Source organism: Balaenoptera musculus, chromosome 1 (genome assembly GCF_009873245.2).
Source record: "Balaenoptera musculus isolate JJ_BM4_2016_0621 chromosome 1, mBalMus1.pri.v3, whole genome shotgun sequence".
NCBI classification, from domain to species: Eukaryota; Metazoa; Chordata; class Mammalia; order Artiodactyla; family Balaenopteridae; genus Balaenoptera; species Balaenoptera musculus.
Genome location: NC_045785.1, coordinates 47,649,676 through 47,672,928, shown reverse-complemented (window position 1 = coordinate 47,672,928; position 23,253 = coordinate 47,649,676). Strand labels below are relative to the sequence as shown.

The 23,253-nt window shown below is 45.5% G+C and overlaps 1 protein-coding gene across 1 annotated transcript in view; it reads left to right on the top strand.

Annotated features, from left to right (window-relative positions):
- The window catches only part of PLPP3 (phospholipid phosphatase 3), an 85,438-nt gene that overhangs the window by 46,087 nt on the left and 16,098 nt on the right, over positions 1-23,253 (top strand). Inside the window, exons 3-4 of the mRNA XM_036862160.1 lie at positions 12,596-12,876; positions 13,282-13,339. Of these exons, the coding sequence (XP_036718055.1) occupies positions 12,596-12,876; positions 13,282-13,339 (339 nt within the window). The remainder of the gene's footprint in view (positions 1-12,595; positions 12,877-13,281; positions 13,340-23,253) is intronic.

The window sequence follows — 23,253 nt, the reverse complement described above, 5'->3', positions numbered from 1 at the left end:
CAGTGCATGAAGTTTTTCTTTTGACTTCCCCACTCTGGGGGTTGCTTATAACTTTGAGACCCCTCTTTGTTTTTTAATAACATCGTAAACAAGGCACGCAGTCAACAGTTTGACATTGGGGAGGGGGCAGGGAGGCTAGTAGAATTCTTTCCAACCTTTAAAAGAAAAACAGTCCATTTGGCAACTGAAGTAGTTTCTTAAAGGTGGACTAAGGATCTTTGTGTTCAGAAGCTGAGAAATATAAAATCTAATTTTACTCTTTGCTCCAAATTAACAATGCGGGATTGAGTTCTCTAGGAAGAATGGCTTTGCCTGGAAAAAAGTCTGAATACTTAATACAGTATCTTGTGCTAAGGTTTGAACAGGTGTTTTTTGACACTTGGAGGCTCAGTTAATTGAATGCTTTTAGAAGCCGGCTCTAACCCGGGAGGGGTTGAGATAAGAATAGCACAGTGTCAGGGTTGTTCTGTGATCTTCATACTCTTTACGTGCGATTATCAGTGGCTTGCCTAGTGGGCTGCTCCTAGACGTGGCGCCGTGGAGAGAGACACTCTTCAGAGGCCTGGGGCCCCTCTGGCTACGTGAATTAGGTGAATCCCTGGTTCTTCTAGGCCTCATTTTCCTCGTGTGTAAAATGAGAGTGCTGTTTGACTTCACTCCTGGGGATTGCTGTGGGAATCAAATGCTATCCCTTCCGTGGGCACATGCTTGGCTGCAGTGGGCTGGGTGGACCCAGGGTGCTCAAGTAGCCTCTTTGAGGTCCATCCTTCCTTCCTCAAGCAAAATTCCTGGTCAGCAGCTCTTTCCCTGCTGTTTGCCAAGAGCCCCTTCTTCCTCACGAGATGCTAGCGTTTCTAAGAAAAATCTGCTTTGAAGAGCTTAGTTGTGGCTGGCCTCTCTCCTCGTGTCACGTGGATGTTTTAATTAAAATGCTCCCTGACCTCCCAGGTTTCCTGGAAATGGTCATGTGCTGTGGCCTTGGTTATATAGGATGGGCGGCAGCGATGCTTCCTTCTCCCACACAGGGTTAGCAAAATCGGTTTGGTGGGGCTTCCCTCTGGTTCGGAAAAAGGCCAGCCAAGCAAATGCGGCAATAATTGGTGTCCTTTGTCAGGGGCTACTGTTGTGCCATGGAAACCTGAGACCGCGTTCAAGCCTTTTGCCCTCCTAGAAACCCCGCCACCCTGACACGAGGTTTTCTGGTGCCTCAGTTTCTCATGGGGTTAAAGTCGTAAGCGCTGGTTCATCCCTGAGCTCCTCTGCTATGGAACGTGTAGCAAATGAATGAACCTCACTGCGCTTGAGTGGGCTTATCTGTGAAATGGACATTCTGTGTCTACTTATGAAGGTTTTCAGAAATAAATGAGCTAAAGTATGGAAAGTAACTTAGGGCCCGACATAAGCAGTATAGTAGGTAAATGGTCACTATCTTTATTGTAAGTGAGTAAACAGTCACAAAGTCGTAAAGTGACTTAGCCAAGACCTTATACCCGGTATAAGTAGCATCAGGAAAGGACCTCCAGCCTTTGGACTCGTCACATCTCCCGCTCTTTCCTTGTAGTTTATTCGTCAGAAACCGGGTCTCTTGACTCTCGTTCCAGTGCTTTTTGCAAGAAAACTTTTACCTCCTGATCCAGCTGCCCCTGCCTTTCAGCTGGAGGCATGTGTGAGAGGTGGGCTCCTAATGAGGTCTGCTTGCCCGCTCACCTGCGATTAAGGACCGGAGCACTCAGGGGAAAAAAGGAAAAGCAAAGACCTCGGAGGAAAAGTGACTAATTCCCATTAATATATATTCTCAATTCTGGAAGAGCTATACGACTTGAATTCAGCAGCAATAGCAACCCCTCTCTCCCACTGTGACTGGCCAGAGAGCCTGGCTGGCCCCGTCCAGAATCTGCTTCTGATCAGAGGGCGTGAATGACAGTCAGGGAGGGTGGAGGGGGACCCAGAGCTGGAAATCTAATCATCCTGCTACTTTCTGCCTCGGTCTCCTCCCACCGAATGTCAGGTTTGTTTAAAACAACAAGAGAAGCCTTTTCTGATTTGGATGCCCTTGTTCCAGTCTGAAGAGTCCCCACAACAAAGGAATCGCATGCCAGTGGGGTTTAGAGTGTGGTTTAGAGATGCACATATCAGAAGTTATAGAGAAAGCAGACACCTTTCTATGGCAGGAGATGTGGAAAAATCTAGTCATTTTGACCTCTTTTTCAGATGTAGCGCAGATTCTGGAATTATAGCATAATAGGAATTCCTTCCAAATCCACAAGGCAGTGGTTCCTATCCCTGCCTTGTAAGGGTTTAATGACTCTAGCAGCAGTGAGATTAGGAGCAAAAGCAGTACATATCTCCTATCTAGCCTTCTCTCGATTTGCCTTGTACCACGCTGTGAAGAGAATTATGGGCAAAGATCTTAATATGGAAAAATGCTTAGTATTCTTTTTAAATAAACATGAGCTCAGTGCTTGCCTTGGTCAGACCCTGAAAGGGGTTTAATAAAGATTCGTAATATCTGGGAATTGAAGCATGATGAATCACAAGTGAATCCCCTTCTCCCTCTGGCCGTAAAAACACTACTTTTCCTCAGATCCCATTGATTTTGACCTCTGTCATGATATTCCTGACTAGAGAAAAAGCTCAGGCTTTGGCATCATCTGATTGAGGTTCATGGCCTAACTTCTGAGTTTATCCATTCTGTGACTTGTCCTTCAACTTCGAGCAATCCATTGACCCCTTTGGAAAAGAGCTATACCTTCCTTTACTGTAAATTGGTGACAATAGTTCACCAACTCCATAGGCTAGTTCTGGGAGTCAAATCAAGTGACATTATGTGTGTCATCAGTGAGAATCAGCCTTTTCTTTTCTGTAGTGTCGTACTGTAGCCTTTGTACTGTGCATACAAAGTAGCCTTCGTATGCATATTCTTTTACTTGTACTTGGTAGTGATTCTAGGGGGTAGATTGGTACAGCTAAGGCAACTGGGAATCAAGATATGAAGTGACCTTCCCATAACTAATGAGTGGCAGGGCCAGACCAGTAGTCCTCCGGATTCTAAGGCAAGGCTTTTTAAAAAAATAATGACACCACTACTGCCTTCTAAAGGCTGCCTCCCCTTCCACAATTACTTATCAAGCCCCCAGGGCGTGGCAGGTGCTGGGGATGCAGTGTTGAACCTCAGCCCAACAATCTGTGTGTTGTCTCTTGTCACTAAACTGCCAGAAGCTGCCCCATCTCAAGCAGACAAATAGCACCTTCAATACACATCGCCTTGTAATGTGTCCACATCTTGTCTCCCCAGCTAGATAATAGGTTCCTGCAAGGCAGAGATCAGGTCTTTTCCTCCTGCACATGGTAAGTACTAAATAAACACCAAGCAAATATCACCTCTTCTCCAGGAAGCATCCCTTGGCTGCCTCCTCCCCCCACCTTCCAGAGGTCCCAGAGGTCCCCGGGCCCACTGCTATCGTTGCAGTCACTGTGTTGAACTGTCATGTCTGTTTGATTGTCTATGTCCTCGTTATCCTGCTAGCTGCATCACGGTAGGGACCGGTCTGATTTGATTTTGTATTGCTAGTGCAAGGCACAGACTTGGGTGCTCAATATATATGTTTGTGAAAATCACAGAGAAGGTCATGCATTTTGGGCAGAAACTCACAAGCATTAGGCCAAAAGATGTCAGAGGACCTAGGAAGCAGGGACAAGTGTCCTGTTTATCTCCCTAAAATCTTCACTATGGTCCCTGATGCACATGGGGGCCTGCTCTCTACCACATGCACATTTCTAGCTGGAGAGACAAGAAGAAGAGCTTATAGCTCCGAGACTTGTTTATTCAGGATCAGGCTTCAGTTTGCCCACATCTGGACTTCATTACTTCCTCCCCACCCCCCCATCTCCCTTTATCTGAGAGAGCACTGCCAAGAAAACAAGGTTCCCCAAGATTGCTTCCTCATTAAAGGTTAGCCAAGTCTTCAACTCTGAAAAACATGAAGTCGAGCTGGCCCAGTGGTGCCTTGGTGGGAGACCCAGTTCCCCAGTTTACAATCCACTACATCTGTGCAATTACCAAGACCACCAACAGAGAGTGGCCGTGTTAATCCTTCAACTGTGTCATCCTGGATCAGACAGCTACAGAGCTCTTCTGAGACCTTCTTACCCCTGCGGGTGAGGTGGGGGGAGGGGCCCTATTTGCAATGTAACAAACACAGGCATTGAGATTAGGATTTAGGTTTCTCCCTTTCCCCTCCACGCCCCACACTCTGCAGAAATTCTTCCTTAGTTACTATCACTCTTAAGAGTTCAAGTTTATTTGGAATATGTATCTAATATGAAGGTGATGATATTCTCCACTTTAAGTGATAATGCTTAGGAGGCTGGGAAATCTGTTTGCGTGAGCCAGTGTTAGGGGATGGGGTAGAGGGTCGGATACCATTGATGAACTATCTAGTGGGCCTGAAACTAATATGCCTTATCTTAAATCCTCTTCAACAGCTACAGGGGGTAGGTATTATTTACCCCATTTTACAAATGAGGGAAGGTCCTGAGGCTTACAAGGGGGATGTGGCCGGTGTGAGGTTACTCTGCTTAATGAATGGGGAGCAGGAATGAAAACCCAGGTCTGTCTGGCTTCAGAGCCGAGCGCGTGAACTGACATTGAAGACCCCCTCTGTGCCAGGGGCTATGCAGAGTGTTCTTTATTTAGTGAGCTAGAAAATCTTTAGTTCCTGGTGTAGAGAGCTCAGTGTATAGAGGAAGACGAAACATCTAGACCACCGGGCAGATGACTGCCCGAGATTGACAGTGTGGGATGGTGTTTTGTAGCAAGTGGTTTGTACAGCATCTCTGGGTGAGACCTTCCTTAGAACAAGCAGGAAGCTTCTAGGCTTCCTCTTGGCCTAGAAGCTGATAGACAAGACATAGATACTGTCCTTGGAGCTTATGGTATAAAGGGGAAGCAGGGCAAGCACAAGACTGACTGTACCATTAGATCCTCAAGGAGACTAAAGAATTGGTCTGAGAACTAGAAGAGAGTCAGGGCCGTGCAGGGTGGTGGGCCCCAGAGAGGTGAGAGCTTCAAGGACAAAACAGGCCAAATGCTATAGATGGTCTCAGGTGTAAATAAAGTGCTATGGGAGTTGAGAGGAAGATCACTGAAGGTTGTTTTCATTGGTGAAGGCTTCATCATCATCATCATCATCATCATCCTTCATGGAGCACTTGTCCCATTTAATATCACAACAACCCTTGAGCTCTTGGTACTGTCATCATATCATCCCCCTTTGTACACATAAGAGGGCTGAGAATCATAGAGCTCAGTTGTCCAAGACTCTTGAGTAAAAGAGCCCAAACTCTAACCCAGTGCACTAGTCGGCACTTGAGCTCTACTTTGAAGCAGAGGTGAGACTTTCATCAGAGATCCTGATAAGCCAGGCAGAAGGGATGGCTTCACCATGACTGAAACAATAGGGTGTTTTCAAGAATAGTCGAGCCAGACCCGTTTGGCTGGAGAAATAGAGTGTAAGGGAATAGACAAAGATAAGGTAGGAAGAGATAACTGCAAGACTGTGAAACTCCTTGAGTGCTGAGGAGTTTTTACTCCAATTAATTGCCTAGAGATGGATGAAAGTATTTTCAGCCTACTGGGCCAATTTTCCAACCAAGGTTAAGGATGAGGCCTGAACCACAGTGGTGGTAATACAAGGGGAAGAGGGAGACAAGAATGGATGTGAGACACCTTGCAAACGTGAGGTGAACAGAATTTGATGACAGTGGGGTAAAGGAGACAGAGGGGTCTAAGATTTCCTGTTCTTCCAGTTCTATGTTTGGTGGCATCTTGAGTAGAAATGAAGGGAAGAGAAGTGAGGTTTGGGGCAGAAGTTAGAATGAGTGTGACTTGGTCAGGTTGACATGCTGATAACATCGGTTTGATAACTAACTACTTGGATGATTTGGCAGAAAATTGGAACAAGACTGATAGGGGTAAATGGTAAGCTGGAACTAGAGAGAGACAGATGCCCTTCTGAAGGTCATCTTCACAGAGGTAATCATTGAAGCTATTGGAGCAGCTGAGATCACAGTGAAAAGGCAAGGATACAACCCTAGGAAGACCTACCTTTATCTGGTAGAACCCAAAAGTGGAGCCACTGGAAGAAGAAAGGTGTTTGAGAAATAGGAAGAAAAGCACAGTGGTGATATTAAGAACCTTAGGAAATTCAAGGTCAAAAGGAACCAGAGGTAGGCAATAGGCAATGCTACAGAGAGAACAGTCGGGAGACTCTTGCATGGATAGGCAGAGCTGGTCATCTAGGAGACACATGGCTGTGAGTCCCTGACTTTGGAAAATACGATGCTTCACGCTTCAAACTGCCTTCTTTGTAAAGCTGGCTTAGGGCTTAGGGCAGCCACTACTGATTTCAACCATAAATAGCTTCTATGGTGACCTCTCTCTGGCTTCTTTGCTGTCCATTATTCTAGATATTGGAGTTTTGACCTACCCATAAAGCCCAGAAACTCCACTGGTGGCCTTGGACAGATTTAGGTTCCCATTGCCTTTCCCGATCTGTCAGGCGCTGATCTCCTGCCAAGAGGTTGAAGACAACCTAGTGGGAGAAGAATGGGATATTAAATTTCTCATCAGTTATTTCTCGTCACTAAAGATACTGCATTTCATTGTAGTAGATGGAGCATTCAGCCCAAAGAAAACACAGCTACATTTATCTCCATCCTTAGAAGGAGGACCCAGATACGTTACATTTTCCCTTTCCCTTGGGACTGAGATATAATGTGAAGAAAAGGATCCTCCATTATTCTCCATCATTTAATGATTGTTGAATGAATGAATCTCTTCTGGGCTGAGAGAAGTTCATTAATCCACAGAGCTGAGATGTGAAGGGGAAGCTTGGTGCTCTGTGGCTGGCAGGGATCTAGATGTGCAGGTGCCTGATAGGGTTACGTGAACTTCCCAGGTGCTCAGGGACCGTCTATCTCCCTGGAGACATCCATCCTGCCACCACCTGCTAGGGCTTCTAAGAGAAAGCTAGCTTGACGCCATTGGACAGAACACGGGAGGCCCAGGCTGCAGCGACAGCCCTGCCACTGCCCATTGCCTTGTACCTGAGGGTGATTCAATGGCCTCTCTGGCCTTCGTCATACTCACTTATAAAGTATGGATAATAATTTAGTAATCCATAGGGTGTTGTGAGAAGCAGATAACACAGTGGATAGGGAAATGTTGTAAGCCATAACAGGCTATGCAGATGTTATCATTCAAGCAGATCAGAATATAGGGAAGTTTGTCCTTCGAACTCAGCAGGGGAAGAAGATGAGTTCTCAGGCTCTGAAAGACGGATTGTTGGGACACTGTGTGCAACAGTCTTTTCTTGGGAAAATCTATAGAGTGGACTGTTGTAAATAGCCCTCACTGCCTGGGATTTAGACTTCCCTTCTGCTTTGTTCCCCTGAAAAAGACGTCCTAGATAAAATGGTCAAAACCAACATCTCCATACCCATATTTTCTGGTTCTACCCTGGAGGGGTGGTACTTCCACATTCTTTAATGTGGAATGTTCCTTTCCAAGGAGCTCTTAGAACTATCTTGGAAAAGATGTACTTGTATAAAAGTACAGGCATTTCCTGGAGATATTGCAGGTTCGGTTGCAGATCATCGCAATAAAGCGAATATCGCAACAAAGCAAGTCACACGAAATTTTGTTTCCCCAGTGCATGTAGAAGTTATGTTTACACTAAACCGTAGTCTATTAAGTGTGCAATCGTATTATGTCTAAAAATCAATGTATATGCCTGAATTAAAAAGCACTTTATTGCTAAAAAAATGCTGACAATCATCTGAGGCTTTCAGGAATTATAAGCTTTTTGCAATGGTAACAGTAAAGACCACTGATCACAGATCACAATAACAAATATAATAATAATGAAAAAATTGGAAATATTACGAGTATCACCAAAATGTAATACACAGAGACATGAATTGAGCAAATGCTGTTGGAAAAATGGTGCCGATAGACTTGCTTAACGCAGGGCTGCCACAAACCTTCAGTTTGCAAAACAAAACAAAACAAAACAAACAACCAAAAAACCCCCACAAAATCTGCAAAGCACAATAAAATGAGGTATGCCTGTGTTAATTTTTTGTTTCTCTTTTTCCAAGGGCAGAAAAAAAAAACAATGTTTGCATGGCTCTTCTGCTAGGTGCTAAGCATTCGATATACCACCTTCTTGAATCCCCTGGCAATCCTGCCAGGTAGACATTACTCTTTTTTTTTTTTTTTTTTGAGCTTTTTAAAAAAATTTTTTTATTTTATATTGGAGCACAGTCGATTAACAATGTTGTGTTAGTTTTAGGTGTACAGCAAAGTGATTCATTTATTTATATACATGTATCTATTCTTTTTCAAATTCTTTTCCCATTTAGGTTATTACAGAATATTGAGCAGAGTTCCCTGTTCTGTACAGTAGGTCCTTGTTGGTTATCTATTTTAAATATAGTAGTGTGTACATGGCAAGATATTACTCTTAGACAAGCAGACCTAAGCCCAGAGAGGTGAAGTCACTTACCTAGGTCCAAGGTAAGAGATGGGATTCAGACCAAGGTTTTTCTGGCTCCGAAGTCAGTGCTTCTTTCACCACCATGTGCTCTCTTCTTTCCAAAATGTCTCTCCTAATGTTTTTCCAAATTTCCCCTCCGGAACAGTTCGATATTTGTGAATATGTGGCCAGTTGAGCTCTTGTACACCAGAAAAGACAGGAAGAGGAGCTGTCTGAGAGTTGGAGACTCCCTCCCTCCAGACTGCGGCCATTCTCGGGCAAGGACTGATTGACTGATCCCTTTCTCTCCCCTCGTAGCTTAATTGCAACGCTTTCCCACTTTATTAGTTTCCAGATTCCGTGCCAAGTGCTTTAAAAGGCAGGTAGGGGAGAATTCTTCTCTGCTTGCTGGCAGCCTGCCATCACGCCCAGAATCTGTTGCTTGCTGTTTCAGAAAGGGATCAACATTGAAGGCGTTTTTCTCAGCCGTGAAATTTACATATCACAACCTTGCTGACTAAAGCAGAAATGAGGGCTCCAGGGGCCGGAGTATGGGAGTGGGGACAGAGCCTTTGCAGGGGGGAGAGGGAGGGGGAGGGAAGAGCTTATTTTATTACCCGGGAATAAAAACATTGTGAGTAATGAATAAAGTCCGAAAGCAGTAAATCTGGAACTCCAGAGTTAACGTGTGTAACGTGTTGGAGAACAATTTAAGCCCTCGCCTCTTCTGCAGAAGTGAGGTATTTGGGCAGCCCGAATTTCATTAAATGGTCTTTTAAGGGTTAGGATTACAAGAAGCCAAACCCGGCTGGTTCATAATGATGATTTATGGCTGTGTTGTCGACTCCCCGACCCTTCTGTACAAGGGGATGGAGAAAATACATAATTTGTTGCTCATTAACTCCAAGATCTGTCAGGGCTGCCCCAGAAGCCATGTGGTCCTGGAGTCATGTGTCTGCTAAATGGCTTCAGCCTGGTCCTGTCCTCGAAAATACGCGGTGGCCATTCTACAGTGGAAATTGTTTTTAATAACAATAGAAGTAATAAAATGATCTCGATGTATTTCTTCTGTGGGTCTTTGAACTTGAGAGTCAGAATATCTGGGCTCTGTTCTTAACACTGTAAGCTTACTAGCCTCACATCCTTCAGATAAGTCACTATTTTTCAGTGCCTTAGTATGCCCACCTGTAAACTGGGTATATTGTCTTCACAGGTTGCAGATTAAATGAAACTGTAAGTTGCTAAAGAACCATAAAAGATTGCTAATATTATTAGGGTTGTTATTGGGAATTTGAGGGGCCATCAAATATTCTCTTTTTTATCTTCCCATGAAAGGAGGAAGCATTTTAATTAGCAACTTGCTATTTGCAAGACTGTGGCACTGAAAACTGAAGTTTTAGAATGAAGGGATGTTAGAGCTGAAGACAGTCCTTGAGGTGTAATCAAACCCTTTCTCCCTAAGACGACTGACGCAGGGAGGTGACTCCCCTGAGATTCATCAATAAAATGATGTAAGAGACGCTGATATGCAATGGGAACCCTCATGTTCTTTTTCAGCATCAGATAGGAAATCACGCTCAGGCCATGCCAATTTAGAAACAGTTTCTTAATCTGTGGCAGTGGATGGTTCAAGGAACTCAGGAGCAATCCAAGGGCAGGGATCATTCATGGGGCTTTGGTTCTGCTCCTTGCCTGTGGTGTCATCTCCGAGGAAGTACCGTTCCTCTGCTACTGCTTATTACCTTTGTTTGGTTGGGAGGCTATGGTGGAGGTGGCACAGGAGAGCTGGGAATAAATGTCATTGCAGTTATGAAGGAATGAATCACGGAGTCTAGCGCCCTCATTTTGCAAATGGAGAAACTAACTTATCCCAAGTCGCTCAGTGAGTAGGGACTCGAGCCCTGGCCCCTTGACTCCTAGTTTAGTGCTTTCCCCCCCCCCATGTCTAACGTCACGTGGGCATGATTTATAAATAAAGAAGAATAAGAAAGAGAGAACATGATGGTGGTAACAAACATCTGCAATGTGTTAGCCTGTAAGGTTACATAGGGTAAAAGTATAAACAGGTTCAAAAGGGGAATTAGACCATGAATGGTAGGAAGGAATGCTGGGTGGAGAGATAGAACACCTGGGTCTAATCTTTAGATGTGAGTTAAATTTGGACCTCAGTTTCTTCCATATATAATGGAGCCTTTCATTTATGACCGGCTAGGCTTCTCAGATTTTAATCTCTGCAGCATGTTGTCAAAGGACTCTTAGTAATGCTTAGAGGACATTTCCAATTTTGCAATAAAACAACTGTGAGGACCACCGTCCTGCTCCCTTTCATTCATCTGTTCATTCAGCTGATCGCCCTGTTCTCCCAGGGAATGGCTAAGCCAGGATGCCAGACCGGACTGGCCTTCGATCATCTCTCTCTAATATAGAGTCATATGATCTAGGAAACTCAATATGATCTAGGAAACTCAATATGATCTAGGAAACCAAAGGGTAGCACTTAGAAATATCAAGTATTTATAAACACAGAATCACTGTGTAAATGTTAGCGGTGCTGGTAGCTGCTCTCATGACTGCACCTGCTCGCCCCTGGGCCCAGCTGGCATTTCATGGCCATCCTCCCCCGAGACTTGGACTTGGGTCAGATCCCTAGCCTCGACGCCTTCCCCAGCTGTAAAAGAATGATGGGACACTCTGAGAAGGGCTGCCAGGATGTGTCAGTCTGTTGCTTCCCTTGTGGTCGCGGACATGCTCTCTGTTCCCTGAAAGGGCAAGTGTGGCTCATCAGCCTTCCCTGGGAGGAAGTGTGAAGGGGACTTTGTGGTGAGTGGTGAGTTGAACGTCGCTGTCCCTGGACCCTGGTTGCATCCAGGAAGTGGCCAGGGCTGTGCTGCGGAGTTAAGACGAGGGCAGCGGGCTGTGTGGTGGTGCGTCACCAGCGCAGAACTGGTCCTCGGCTGTGCCGGCAGCATAGGCGTTTGAGTCGGCTGCCCACCCCCCATTCTTAATGTGAAACCCGACAGTTTTGGTTAAGGTGCTTTCCCTCCCCCAGCCTCAGTCCACCCCCTGGTGGTCCTGAGGAGTTCATAAAATAAAGTATATAAAAAATAAATACTGGTATGCAATAGGTAATCAATAGTTGGTGGCCCTTTTTTTTTTTTTCTTTTTAAAGTAGTGATAAATCGCCCCTGAGCATTAAGGAGTGGGCACAGTGGGATGGAGGAAGGGTATGAAAACCCAGACTTGCTCACTGCCCTTCAGGATGGCGGAGACAATGAAGGTGGCCTTGGGCATTCACAAACTCTGAAGTGCCTTGTATAAAAGTTTCTTGGTTGGTAGGCCAGTGTTCTTTTCATCATGCGCTACTTCTAGAGAGTAAAATGAAAGAATCACTTTCTATGACCCAGGGCATTTCCCATCCATGTTACCATATTTCCGGCAGTAACTCTGCAGAGATGTAAGTTATTTCGGAAGGACGCCAGGTAGGTGGCAGAGCCTGGATTCAAACCCAGGACTGGGTCTGGGGGCATTCGCCCTTTCCCACAGAAACCTCGGCCGTGGCTCAACATGGCACAGACTGAGGCCCGGTGTAAAGTTAGATCATTGTTGGTGATCCTTTACTCCAAATCCCAGAATCCGGAAATTTGCTTAGGCCCTCAGACCATGACCTTGATTCTTCAATAGCTAAGTCATTATTTGTCTCTCTCTTTGTTTTCAAATATACGTGTGTCTGTGTATAATATATTTTTATATATTATGTATTTTTGTATATTATATATTTACATATAAATATATTCGATTGCATATTTTTCTTGTTACAAAAGTACTATATGGCCATGTAGAACTTTTTAAAAAAAGGAAAAAATGACTGTGTTAGCACATTAACCTTCTCTCCTATGCATATTTATGTCTGTATACTTCTTAAATAGAAAATTGGGATTTTCTAGATTATAACTTGCAATTATGTACTGAGTATCTCTTATGTCAGTAAATATCCTTTACAGCCTCACTTTCGTTGATGGGTCTTGATCCTGCCTAACCCCCCATCCATTGTCTTTCAGATCATCACAGGGGAATTCTACCGCATCTATTACCTGAAGGAGAAGTCCCGGTCCACGATTCAGAATCCCTATGTGGCAGCCCTCTATAAGCAAGTGGGCTGCTTCCTCTTTGGCTGTGCCATCAGCCAGTCCTTCACAGACATTGCCAAAGTCTCCATAGGGCGCCTGCGTCCTCACTTCTTGAGCGTCTGCAACCCTGATTTCAGTCAAATCAACTGCTCCGAGGGCTACATTCAAAACTACAAATGCAGAGGCGACGACAGCAAAGTCCAGGAAGCCAGGTGAGGCCCCACCTCCCGTGGCACTGTGTCCATGCCTTTGCTGTAGGCAGTTCAGTGAGCACCTACTTAGTAGGGTACCAAGTTCAGAGCTGGGCCCCGGTTTAGATGGATGAGTAAAGCAGAGTCCACATTCTTAAGGAACTCACAGTCAGTTGATTGAGACAGATAGTAAATAAACAGTTACAATAGAGCATTGCTAAGTCCATTCCTTCCTTCATTCTTTCTTTGTTTCGTTTATTCACACATTCATGGGTGCCTGCTGGGTTCCAGGCAATCCACTACCAAGGATGCAGAAATGAACAAGGCAGTGCTGCTCTCGGGGTCACAGTCTAGGGAGGGAAGATGGACAGACGTGTATCGGGGATATGAATACGGCCCTTACACTGCCCTCTCTTGCTCTTCCAGGAGGTCCTTCTTCTCTGGCCACGCCTCCTTCTCCATGTACACCATGCTGTATTTGGTGGTAAGTACTCTGATTCCAGTGGAGTCCAGCCCCAGCTTAAATCCTGTCTGTGCAAAGAGCCATCAGAATCGTTAGGGACAGACTTCACTGAGAAATCTTTGAAAAAGAGGTTAGATAGAAGCATTAGCTTCTATTCTGAGCCCTGCCACTGAGTTAGCAGAAGTTGTTTCACTTTCCAGACTTTTCCCATTTTTCAAATAAAAATAATATTTACCATGGCTGCTTGATAAGGATTGAGCACCCATTTTGGAATGATTAAGTGATAAAGACACTTGTATAACATTTTATGGTAATAAGCACCGTTTTCTGAAAATCCATGAACTCAGTTGATCCTTTCAGAGGCCTTATGTTATAAGTAATATTATCTCTATTGTGGGAAAGGATTACTAAGTAAGTCTTAGAGAATTAAAGCAAACTGCCAAAGTTTATGTAGACACCAGAACTATCGCTCAGATCCATGCCTTCTGCCTGAATTCCTCGTAACGTTCTCCGTGCCATTCCTCCCCCACCCTCTACTGATGGAAGGGCTTTTAAAAATCATTATGTGACTACAGAATCCTTCTGCATCTGTGAGCGCACGTGACCTCATAATAGCACAGTGAAGTAGGAAATCCTTGGCCCCATTGCTCAGATCCAGAGACCAAGGCCCAGAGAGGACCAGTAGTGTGTTGGAGGACCTTCAAATAGTGGTAGAGCCATGGTCTGAGGTCCCCTGTTGGCCTTGCCATGCCATGCTTCCTGGAGATGCCGGGATGGTGCAGGTGAAGCGCCTTGCTCCCCTCCAGCTGCCACACAGACAGACAGCCGCTGGTCTGTTTCTCTTTGTCAATTAAATATGGTCCCACTGCCTTTCCTTTCCCCTTGAATGAGGTCCGTGTGCCAGAGCACTTCCTGCTTTTGGCTGCTTTGATGGAGTTCAGAGCGAGAAGGCGCTGAAAGGTCAGATGTAGCTCAGAGGAGCATAAGCTGTTTGGAAAAAGAACATTTTGATTTCAACTTATTTGAAAAGCATAATTAGGAGTTGGAAAAACAGCAGAGAGGTCTTTTTGTTTTGTTTTGTTTTTTTCCCCCAATCCTTTCCAAGTCTGGAGGCCTCCAGGCTTCCTGTTACCTAGGATACAGAGCTAAGAGGTAGGCCCCAACCTCTAAAAACATTAAATGTGGATTTTAAAAATTCACGGAGAGCACTTCCCACCATTCTTCATTTTTTGTTGTTGTTTTAGTTTTCGCTTTGCTCTTAGGAAGGACAGTTTAGCAGCAATATTTTGTTTTCTGTTCCATTTATATTTTACCCAGGGCTGGAAGCAATTTTACAAAATATAATTTCAGTGTTTTGTAAAGTAAAAGTGCTGACAGGTTTCTGGTACCTTCTACGTGCCAGGCACTGTCTCGCACTCACGCTATACCTTTGGATTCTCTCAATAACCTGGTGAGATGTGTTTTGATTACACTGTTTTCAGTTTCAAACAAACAAACAAACCTGAATCTAAGAGGTATTTGAAGGCTGGTCCTTAGGACCCCAGCATCGTTGTATGTTCTTTTCATTGTGCTGCACGACAAAAAATAAAGCCAAACAAACCTCTGCAGGATAAACTTACAGAATATAAGCTCCAACCCTAATTTCAATGTCACTTGAAGGGGACCTGCCTTTCTTCAGCTCTGCTTTAATGGATGAGATGCCCCCCTACCCCCAGCGCCCATCACCTCCTGGAAGCTCTGATTATAGCAAGAGCTGTCTGCGGGGGTGATGCGTGAGGAGTAGATTGTGATTGAATGTTTATTTGCATCTTTGAGGGAGGAAAAAATTATAGTGCCTTTATATTCCAGGAAGGAAGAAAGGAAGGGAGGGAGGGAGGGAGGGAGGAAAGAAGAAGAAGAGAGCCTCCTTCATCCTTCATCTCTGAAGCATATCTTTACACACACGCCCCCATGCACACACCACACACTCTTCAGAGGTCTTGCAAACATACACACATTCACAACTCACAGACACCCACATATGCAACGTGCAAACACAGGGCTCTCCTTTTAGCTCTAAGATTATCTTGTCTTAAAACAACCTCTGAAGGTAAGGGCTAAGAAGTAAGGAGGACAGTGCCCTTCACCAGGCCTCCTTTTGATGTGATATTACACAGAAATCTCAACTCTTTGAAAGTCCAATTTGCAAAGCTTTCTAAAGGAAGTTTGAAGAACACCGTTGCCTCCTGTCTGGGGAAGTGGGAAATCCTGCAGTCCGTCAGAGAAGCCCCTAGACTCCTCCCACAGGGCTTTTATATTGGGCTGCAGGAAGTGCCGGAGCTGCACTCGGCCTCCCACAGAGCCCCGTGCGCTTTTATGAAGGCAGCCTGTGATCCGCAGCTTCTCTGGAGCCTTGGGGAGAAGCCCGTTTGAACCGGCTGGGCATGGCATTGACAGTGTTTGCCTTTAGAGTTGGGCAGACCTGAGTGACTCTGGCCATGCCAATTACTAGCTGTGGAACCGGGAGTTGATTACTTAGGTTTCGAACCTCAGTATACTAATCTGTCAAAGGGGAGACAGTTGTGTCTGTTTTTGCAGAGTTGTTGCCACTTTTCTTCTCTAGGCCCTGCTTTCCCCATCCGTCAAATGTAAGGGTGGAATTAGAAGGTGTCTTCTGATTTCTCAGTCTCTGTGGTTCTGTTTAAAAGCAGTTTGGACTACGTGCTGAAAGAGAAGATGGGAAGCACTCAGAGACAGTTTTGCGCAGATTCCCATGGAGTGCAGAGAGTGGCAGGCCACAAGCACCAGCCATCCCTTCACCGGGCCTTTCAGTACCAGCCACCATTTAGAGCCTCCCGTGGCTTTGGAGGGCGCTCCATATTAGGTTTTGATTTGTAAAATGGATAGCTTGGAAAAACCATGCTCCAAACACCAAATTATCTCCGGGCATGGAAGCTTAAGGACGAGGTTAAAGCTTGTCAGAGATTAATGCAAATTCTAATCAGAGAAATCCCGCAGCCTATATAAGCATAAACGGTGCTGCCTACCCTTGAGCCCTGGTCTGAACTCCCGAGGACCACATCTGGATTGGCCCCGCGCCTCCACGGTCAGGGACTGAAGATGACCTGGCTGTCTGGATAAAATGGCAACACAGGAGCCAGGCACCAATTCACACAGCACACCTGGAGTTAACCTCTGTTGTACCAGGCACGCTGCTGCCTCCTGGGGCTACGAGATGAATCAGACCTGGGCCCTGCCCTCAAGGAACTCACCTATGCTTTCAACATTCATCATTCAGCATGTATTTAGTGAGTGGCTATTATGCACCAAGCCCCATGCCAGGGGTGGGAATATAGTGCTTGGCAAGGCATGGGCATGGCCCTTGGGGAGTTCAGTCTAGAGGAACAGGTAACAGGTAACAGGACAGTAACGATAGTCTGGTCCATGCTACAGGAGGGACCGGGGTGTATAGGTCATTACGGAAGCTCAGAATTGTGGCACCCTAGCTAAGCTGGAGTGGAGGGCAGAAGCCGGGAAGGCTTCCCTTAGGGTAGTCACGGGATGGTGGGAGGGTTGGAAGGACTGCCCGTGCACAGGTGGAAAGGAGGATGGTGATGTGGGATCTGCAGGTGTTCAGCTGAGTAGGGCTTTGATGGCTGGTAGGAAGGAGGGCGTGGAGGGTGCACGGAGAACTGAGAAGACCCTGGGGGTCCTCAGCCCCAGCTCCTCCTTCTGCAGCTCAGATCAGGCAGCAGCAAGTTCGAGTGAGGCCTTTCTTGGACTACCGAGCTCCTCTCCTGGGAATCTGCATCTCGCCCCTCCCCTTCCTCAGGACACTTTGTCAGAGAAGCCTTCCCTGGACGCCCCCTCCTATACTCCCTAACTCCCTTTGCAGCCTTATTTTTTCCCCCAGTTTCTCACCATCTGACATACTCTTTGTGTATCTCCACCAGATAAATTATAAGCTTCATGAAGGAGAGGATTTTGGTCTCTTGATTCACTGCTGTCTCTCACTTCCCCAAACAGTGTCTGATACTTAAGTATGCAATGAACGTTTGATGAACGAATGAATGGATGGATGGATGGATGGATGATGGATGGATGGATGGATGAGTCCCGCGTCTTTTGACACTCCCAGGCCGTGCTCCTTTTCCATTCCAATCAGAATTTTGTTCATCTCCTCATCACTGACTTGATAGATCACAAAGGGCCTGTGTGATGTAGGCAAGGCCTTTGCTGCCTCTTTGCCGAACTGTTTACCTTTGGACTCTTCACTGTGGTGCCCATGAAAACTGTTGATGTGTCAGAGGGTTTGTTGGGTACCAGGGAAGTGGCTGTGCTCTGATAGCCATGTTCTCTGGCCTCTGGTTGTTAGTCATTGAGCTTTTGTTCAACATGTTTAGAATCCTGGAGCAGTGGGGTCTGGTATGCCCACGAGACCATGCCCACAGATCCCGGGAGTGTCTGGTGAAACCCCTGCCGGGAACAAGATTGTTGTTTCCAAGAGGGAATAAACCACAGCACCAGATGTTTTTCCTCTTCTTATTCTCTGCCTCATCCATCCATCCATCTATCCATCCATCCAGCCAGCAGTTTCTGAGTACCTGTTCTGTGCCAGACCTTGTGTGAGCACTTGAGGACACCAAAAGAGCTCACATTTTGTGAGGAAAGCCTGAAAAATATTTAAATAGTTGCAAAGCAGTTGGCTAAATTCTCTGATAGGGGTGGACTGAGGGATTGGAGCCCAGAGGAAAGGACTATTAACTCTGCTCTGAGTCAGTTCACAGGCTCTCCTGAGCTTAAGATCAGGTCAGAGACTCTTCTATAACTCTTACAAAAGCTATACACCTGTGTTTGAGACGTGCATGCTATAAAAGTGTGTGACAGGTGAATTAGAGGAGCCTGAAGTTCCATATGTCCCATTCAGGTTGTCCTTTAGTCCATGACGCCTGTATAGTCCGTTCAGATTGCTTCTCCAGAGACAGAAGTCCAATACAAAAGACCAATACTCGACATGCAAAGCGCTAATTCCCTAAGGAAGCCAGGTGGTTTTGTGGTTAGAGCATGGACTTAAAAGAGGCAAATCTTACTCAGTGGAAATCGTGGCCCATTGTTACCTTGAGCAGGTGACATGGCCTCTTTTGGCCTTGCTCTCTTCATCTGTAAAATGGGCACAATGGTGTCTGCCTACCAGGATGGTTGTAGCAATTGCAGGGGATAAAATTTAAAGCACCTCGCTGGGTGTCTAAGTGTTCAGCAAACCGGTAGTTTCTTTTTCTCCCCCTGATAGTGGCAGAAAACAAGATTCGATTCCCTTCTAAAGGAGGAGAAAAGTCAACTAAAAACTCCTCTTTGTCCTGAACCTAGTTGAATAACTTCCCAGTTCTGCACCACATAGAGTCACCAGGCACGTGAACCTGAGCCATGGAGGAGATGGGAGAAGGGAGAAAGTTTCTCCCGTGGGTGTCAGCGATCTGGACAGACTTCCAGGAAGAAAGAGGGCAGGGACAGAGGAAGGACAAAAGCCTCCTTCTCACTCTTAGCAGAGAGCTCCCAAGAGCAATGGAAATGAAGCCAGAGGACAGTACAGACCTGTTTCACCAGTATGCAAATAGTGTAATGAAACACAAATGACTTAGCAAGAACCAGTGAGACTCACCCCAGTCTGACTTGCTGGTTCAGCCCCGAGCTGGCTTGAACTCAGCCAGATCTTTCTAAGGAGGTTTTGTTGGAATTCCACAGGATCCCAGTTTTGAAGCTCAGACCAGGAAGAAGAGAGCTCCATTTCTGGAGTGAGTTCTGTGTGCCGAGGACTTTCATATACATCGGGGGGCCGGCGGCGGGGGGACAGACATACACCTTTCTATTGTAAACTCCGTATCTACAATCAGCAGTTTTATTTTAGCAACTGGAAGAAAAATCTTAGTCCCAGAAAGGGACTGAAAGATTATATTCTTTTTTTGTGAAGGAACTTATTTTATTCATGTCTGTGTCTTTCACAGAGTTTTTAACAGAATAGATGCTCACAACATTTTTTTTTTTAAGTGAACAAATCTCCTTATTAGTTACATATGGGAAAGCAGAAATCCAGAGACGCAGAGTGCCTTGTCCAGGGTCAGACAGCTGGTGTGTAGCAGAGAAAAGATTCAAATCCAGTTCCTCTGTTTGCAAGTCAGGCACTTTCTGTGGCATCGCACTGATGCACAGGAAGTGGATTCTCTGAACCCAGAGGCCTTCACCCAGGTGGGGAATTAAAGACAGAGAGGACAGGACCTCAGGGCTGCAGATGCCCAGGAGAGGTCAAGCTGATTTAGGCTTTCTGGTTTTGTCCAGCTGCGCTCACCCCTTTCTTAACCACCCTTTTCAGGGTGCCTGGGACTTTTGCTGAAGCCCCTGCAGGAGTTCTGATTCTGGGAAAGGCTCCTTGCTATTCGGTCTAGGACAGGGCATTACATCCTTGGGGCCACAAGGTTTGACTCCCTCTCCTAAATAAGGGTTACCTGCCCCTGTGGAGTGGGAATGAATGGAGCCTCCTGACCCACATAGTATCTCCAGGTCAGGTTTCCAAGGGAGCAGGGTGTTCCAGAATGTACTCACTGATTCTGGTGAGGCCCGAGCCTCTGGCCTGGAGTGAGTGCCTCTTGTGAACTGCGCTTTCAACTGGCAAAATCCAATCCATTCAGCACTTAGATTGGGGCGGGGCAGAGGGTGTTATCAGATCCTTTGATCAACCTCAAAGCCTGTTGCCCTCAGCTGACTTTTCAAATCTAAAGTAGTCCTTTGGTGAAAGGTCATTGTGCAATCGCTTTCTTTAGTAATTCACTTGTGTTGGTGAAATCAACAGTCATTGAGTCAATCTCATCTATCAAAGCGAAACGGTGACATCGATTTCTACGAAGAGTGCCTTGAGTCCCTGTCTCATGCCAGGCAGGGTCCTGTGATGTCTCATTTGATCCTGGCAACCCTAAGAGGGAGATGTCCTGCCTGTTTCACAGAGAAAGAGACTGAGGCTTAGAGAAGTTAGTAAGTGGTAGAGCTGGGACTGGAATCAGGGCTGTCTCACCCCAAAATTCTCTTTGCTACTGCTGTGCCCCAGCTACAGACACCAGGATCCACCCTGAGATCTTGAGACATTTCTCAATAAATGTGTCAGTTACTGATGGATCTGGGGGACCCAGCTTCCATCTGCCCACTCATTCCATGCCTGACTGCTTCCCGAAGGGATTCTTTCCCCCAAGGTGGCCCCTCACTTCTTTCTTATTCCTGAGCACTCCCTTTCTGAAGCTATTCTGATGACAAGTCTTTTCCTCCCTCCTCAAGTTCCTCCTTTTTTCTTATATTAAGCTCCAGCCTTCAGTATCTGAGTCAGTGGAAGGGGAGATGTGTGCCTTGTCCGGTTGGGAAACCCACCCTTCCTCTGTCCCACCCTGATCTCCAGGGCCCATGACCTAAAGTCTACATGGAGGGGGCAGGGAGAGATGGAGGATTTTGAACAATCATTTTTTGAAGACCTGCAGATTTTTAAATTGAGGGAAATGAGAAAACCTTGAGGTTATTAGGTCCAAATTAAGAGAAAAAAAACCATGGTTAGAGAATAAAAGCATCTGTTTTATGAGCAGTACATGGTGCCAGGCACTTAGCACCAATCTGTGCTACAGCCTGTAAGATAGTGGTTGTTACACTTATTTTACATGGGCGAAAACTGAGGCTCAGTGAGGTTTTTCTTTTTCTTTTTTCTTTTTTTTTTTTGGCTGCACCCCACGGCTTGAAGGATCTTAGTTCCCTGACCAGGGATCCAACCCACACCCTCAGCAGTGGAAGCATGGAATCCTAACCACTGGACCACCAGGGAGTTCCCCAATGAGGTTTTTCTGGTGAAAACCTGTGCCCTTTCAGTTACCCACCCCACCCCTGTCCATTGCCAAGTCTGGCTGGAGGAAGGCCAGACCATGGTGGTCACACTACATATGGACTAGTCCTTCTTCAGTGAACTTGCTATTGTCCTAAAGACCGGGTTGACTTGGAGCTATCAACATCATCCCCATTCTCACTCTCAAAAAGGAAGAGATTTCTTTGATTCATGATTGGAGAATCTGCTGTTTGTTGGGTCATTTCAGCAGAAATGAGGGAGTAGCCTTTGACCTGCAGATTATTTTTTTCTGGTACGGAGTACCTTGCTTAAAATCATTTTCCACCATGGCTTGCAGTACCATTTCCCAATTGTGATTCATTAGGTAGATACTCTGTCAAAATAATAAGTCTTGTAAGTGATGAAAATAAGGATTTAGTATTTACCAGTCTTTTTTAAAAAGACCCTTAGTATTCCATGGAGTATGGTTTGGGAAAGACTGACCTACTAAATAAAGGCCACGTTCATTAGTTTGACCTCCAGTACCCTTCATGAACTGCCCGTGCTTGCCTCTGTAGCCCTGTGTTTCACCCCCTCCCCCATCCCCTGCCCCATACACCCTTTTCTGCTATTACAGAACTTCAAGAAGTTCACTGCAGCTCTGATTGCTGGCTTATAAACCTTTGCTCTGCCTGGAATACACACCCCCTCACTACCATCTCCTTAACTCCTAGCAAATACCTATTCATGTTTAGGATTCAAGTCAAGTATAGCTTCCCCTTAGTAACTGACCTTGGCCCCCCCAACTTCTTTCATAGTTTCTATAAAGCCCATAAGTGCACTTACGCGTTTTCGTATGTTCCCCCAACTGTATGCTCGTAGGGCAGGAATTATAACTTCTCATTTCTGTGTCCTTAGCACCTATCATAGTGCCTGGCTTATTTATTGAGCTATTTGTGTGTGTGTGTGTGTGTGTGTGTGTGTGTGTGTGTGTTTATTTATTTATTGGCTAGTTCCACAGGTTTGGCCTTTTAGGTCAATTTTAGAATAATTTTTTAAGGTTTTTTTCTCCAAACCTTTTTAGCATGTTCCTAGGAATCTGATTAAGTTTTCATATTAATTTTTTAGTTTATAAATTGAGGGTTCTTATAAATGGGTGTTCTTGTAAATAAAAATCCTAGCTATCTATTCAAATTGTCCTTTACGTCCTTGGCTTCATAAAGGCTCTATGCAGTTCTTGGTAAGCTAATCACTATTTATATCATCACCTTGGCCATTATGATGATTTTATCTCTTCTTTTAGATTTTTAACTGGGTATTTTTTATTTTTGCAAAACAACTGGTTTTTATCACTTGTTTAGTGGCCAATAGCATCAGTGCATTCTCTTTATTATTTTTTATTTGTTTTTCTTACATTTCCCAATAATACATTTATATAATTTCATAGTGATTATAAAGTTGCCTGCTGTTTTCCAGGCCTGGGTTTTTTTGCAATTGTCTTCCAAGTCGTTGAGGTTTCAGTGCTAGAGGTTCTTCCTACGTAGGCAAGAGTGACTCTGGAATCTTCCACTCTTCTGTCTCCTCAGGTTCGCTGCTGGCTTCTCTTTCCTGACCACCCAAAGGAAGGTGTCCATTTGTCTCAGGAAGGGCAGAGTCACTCCCTTGCCACTGTCCGGGTCTATCTTTAGGCCGTCAGCCCCTCCCCTCTGCTCTCTTCCCCTCTCTCTGGTCTCCCAGTGCCTTGCTTTGATTTGTAGTCGGAAGTTCCCCTCGTTCCGTTGCGTCTTCCCCCTCATTTCCCAAGTTCCCACAGGAACCTGAGAAGTCTGCTGTGCCCAGAGGTTAGAACGGAAACTGCAGCAAGATAACTCCAAGGGACAATGCCCAGTTGACGTCATCGCAACTTCTTTGCCTCGGCCAGAGCGGCTTTTTGGTTTTTTTCTTCCATTTTTCTTCAGGTTACTCTTCTACCCACCCCAGTCCAGTCTCTGTCAACCTCTCTTTGAAAGCTCTCTGGCATTGTCTGGTTGGTTTATGTGTTTCCTCATATTCTAATGCAAAACCCCTAGTTCCAAGTGGTGACTTAGAAGCTTGTTCTTTGATAGAG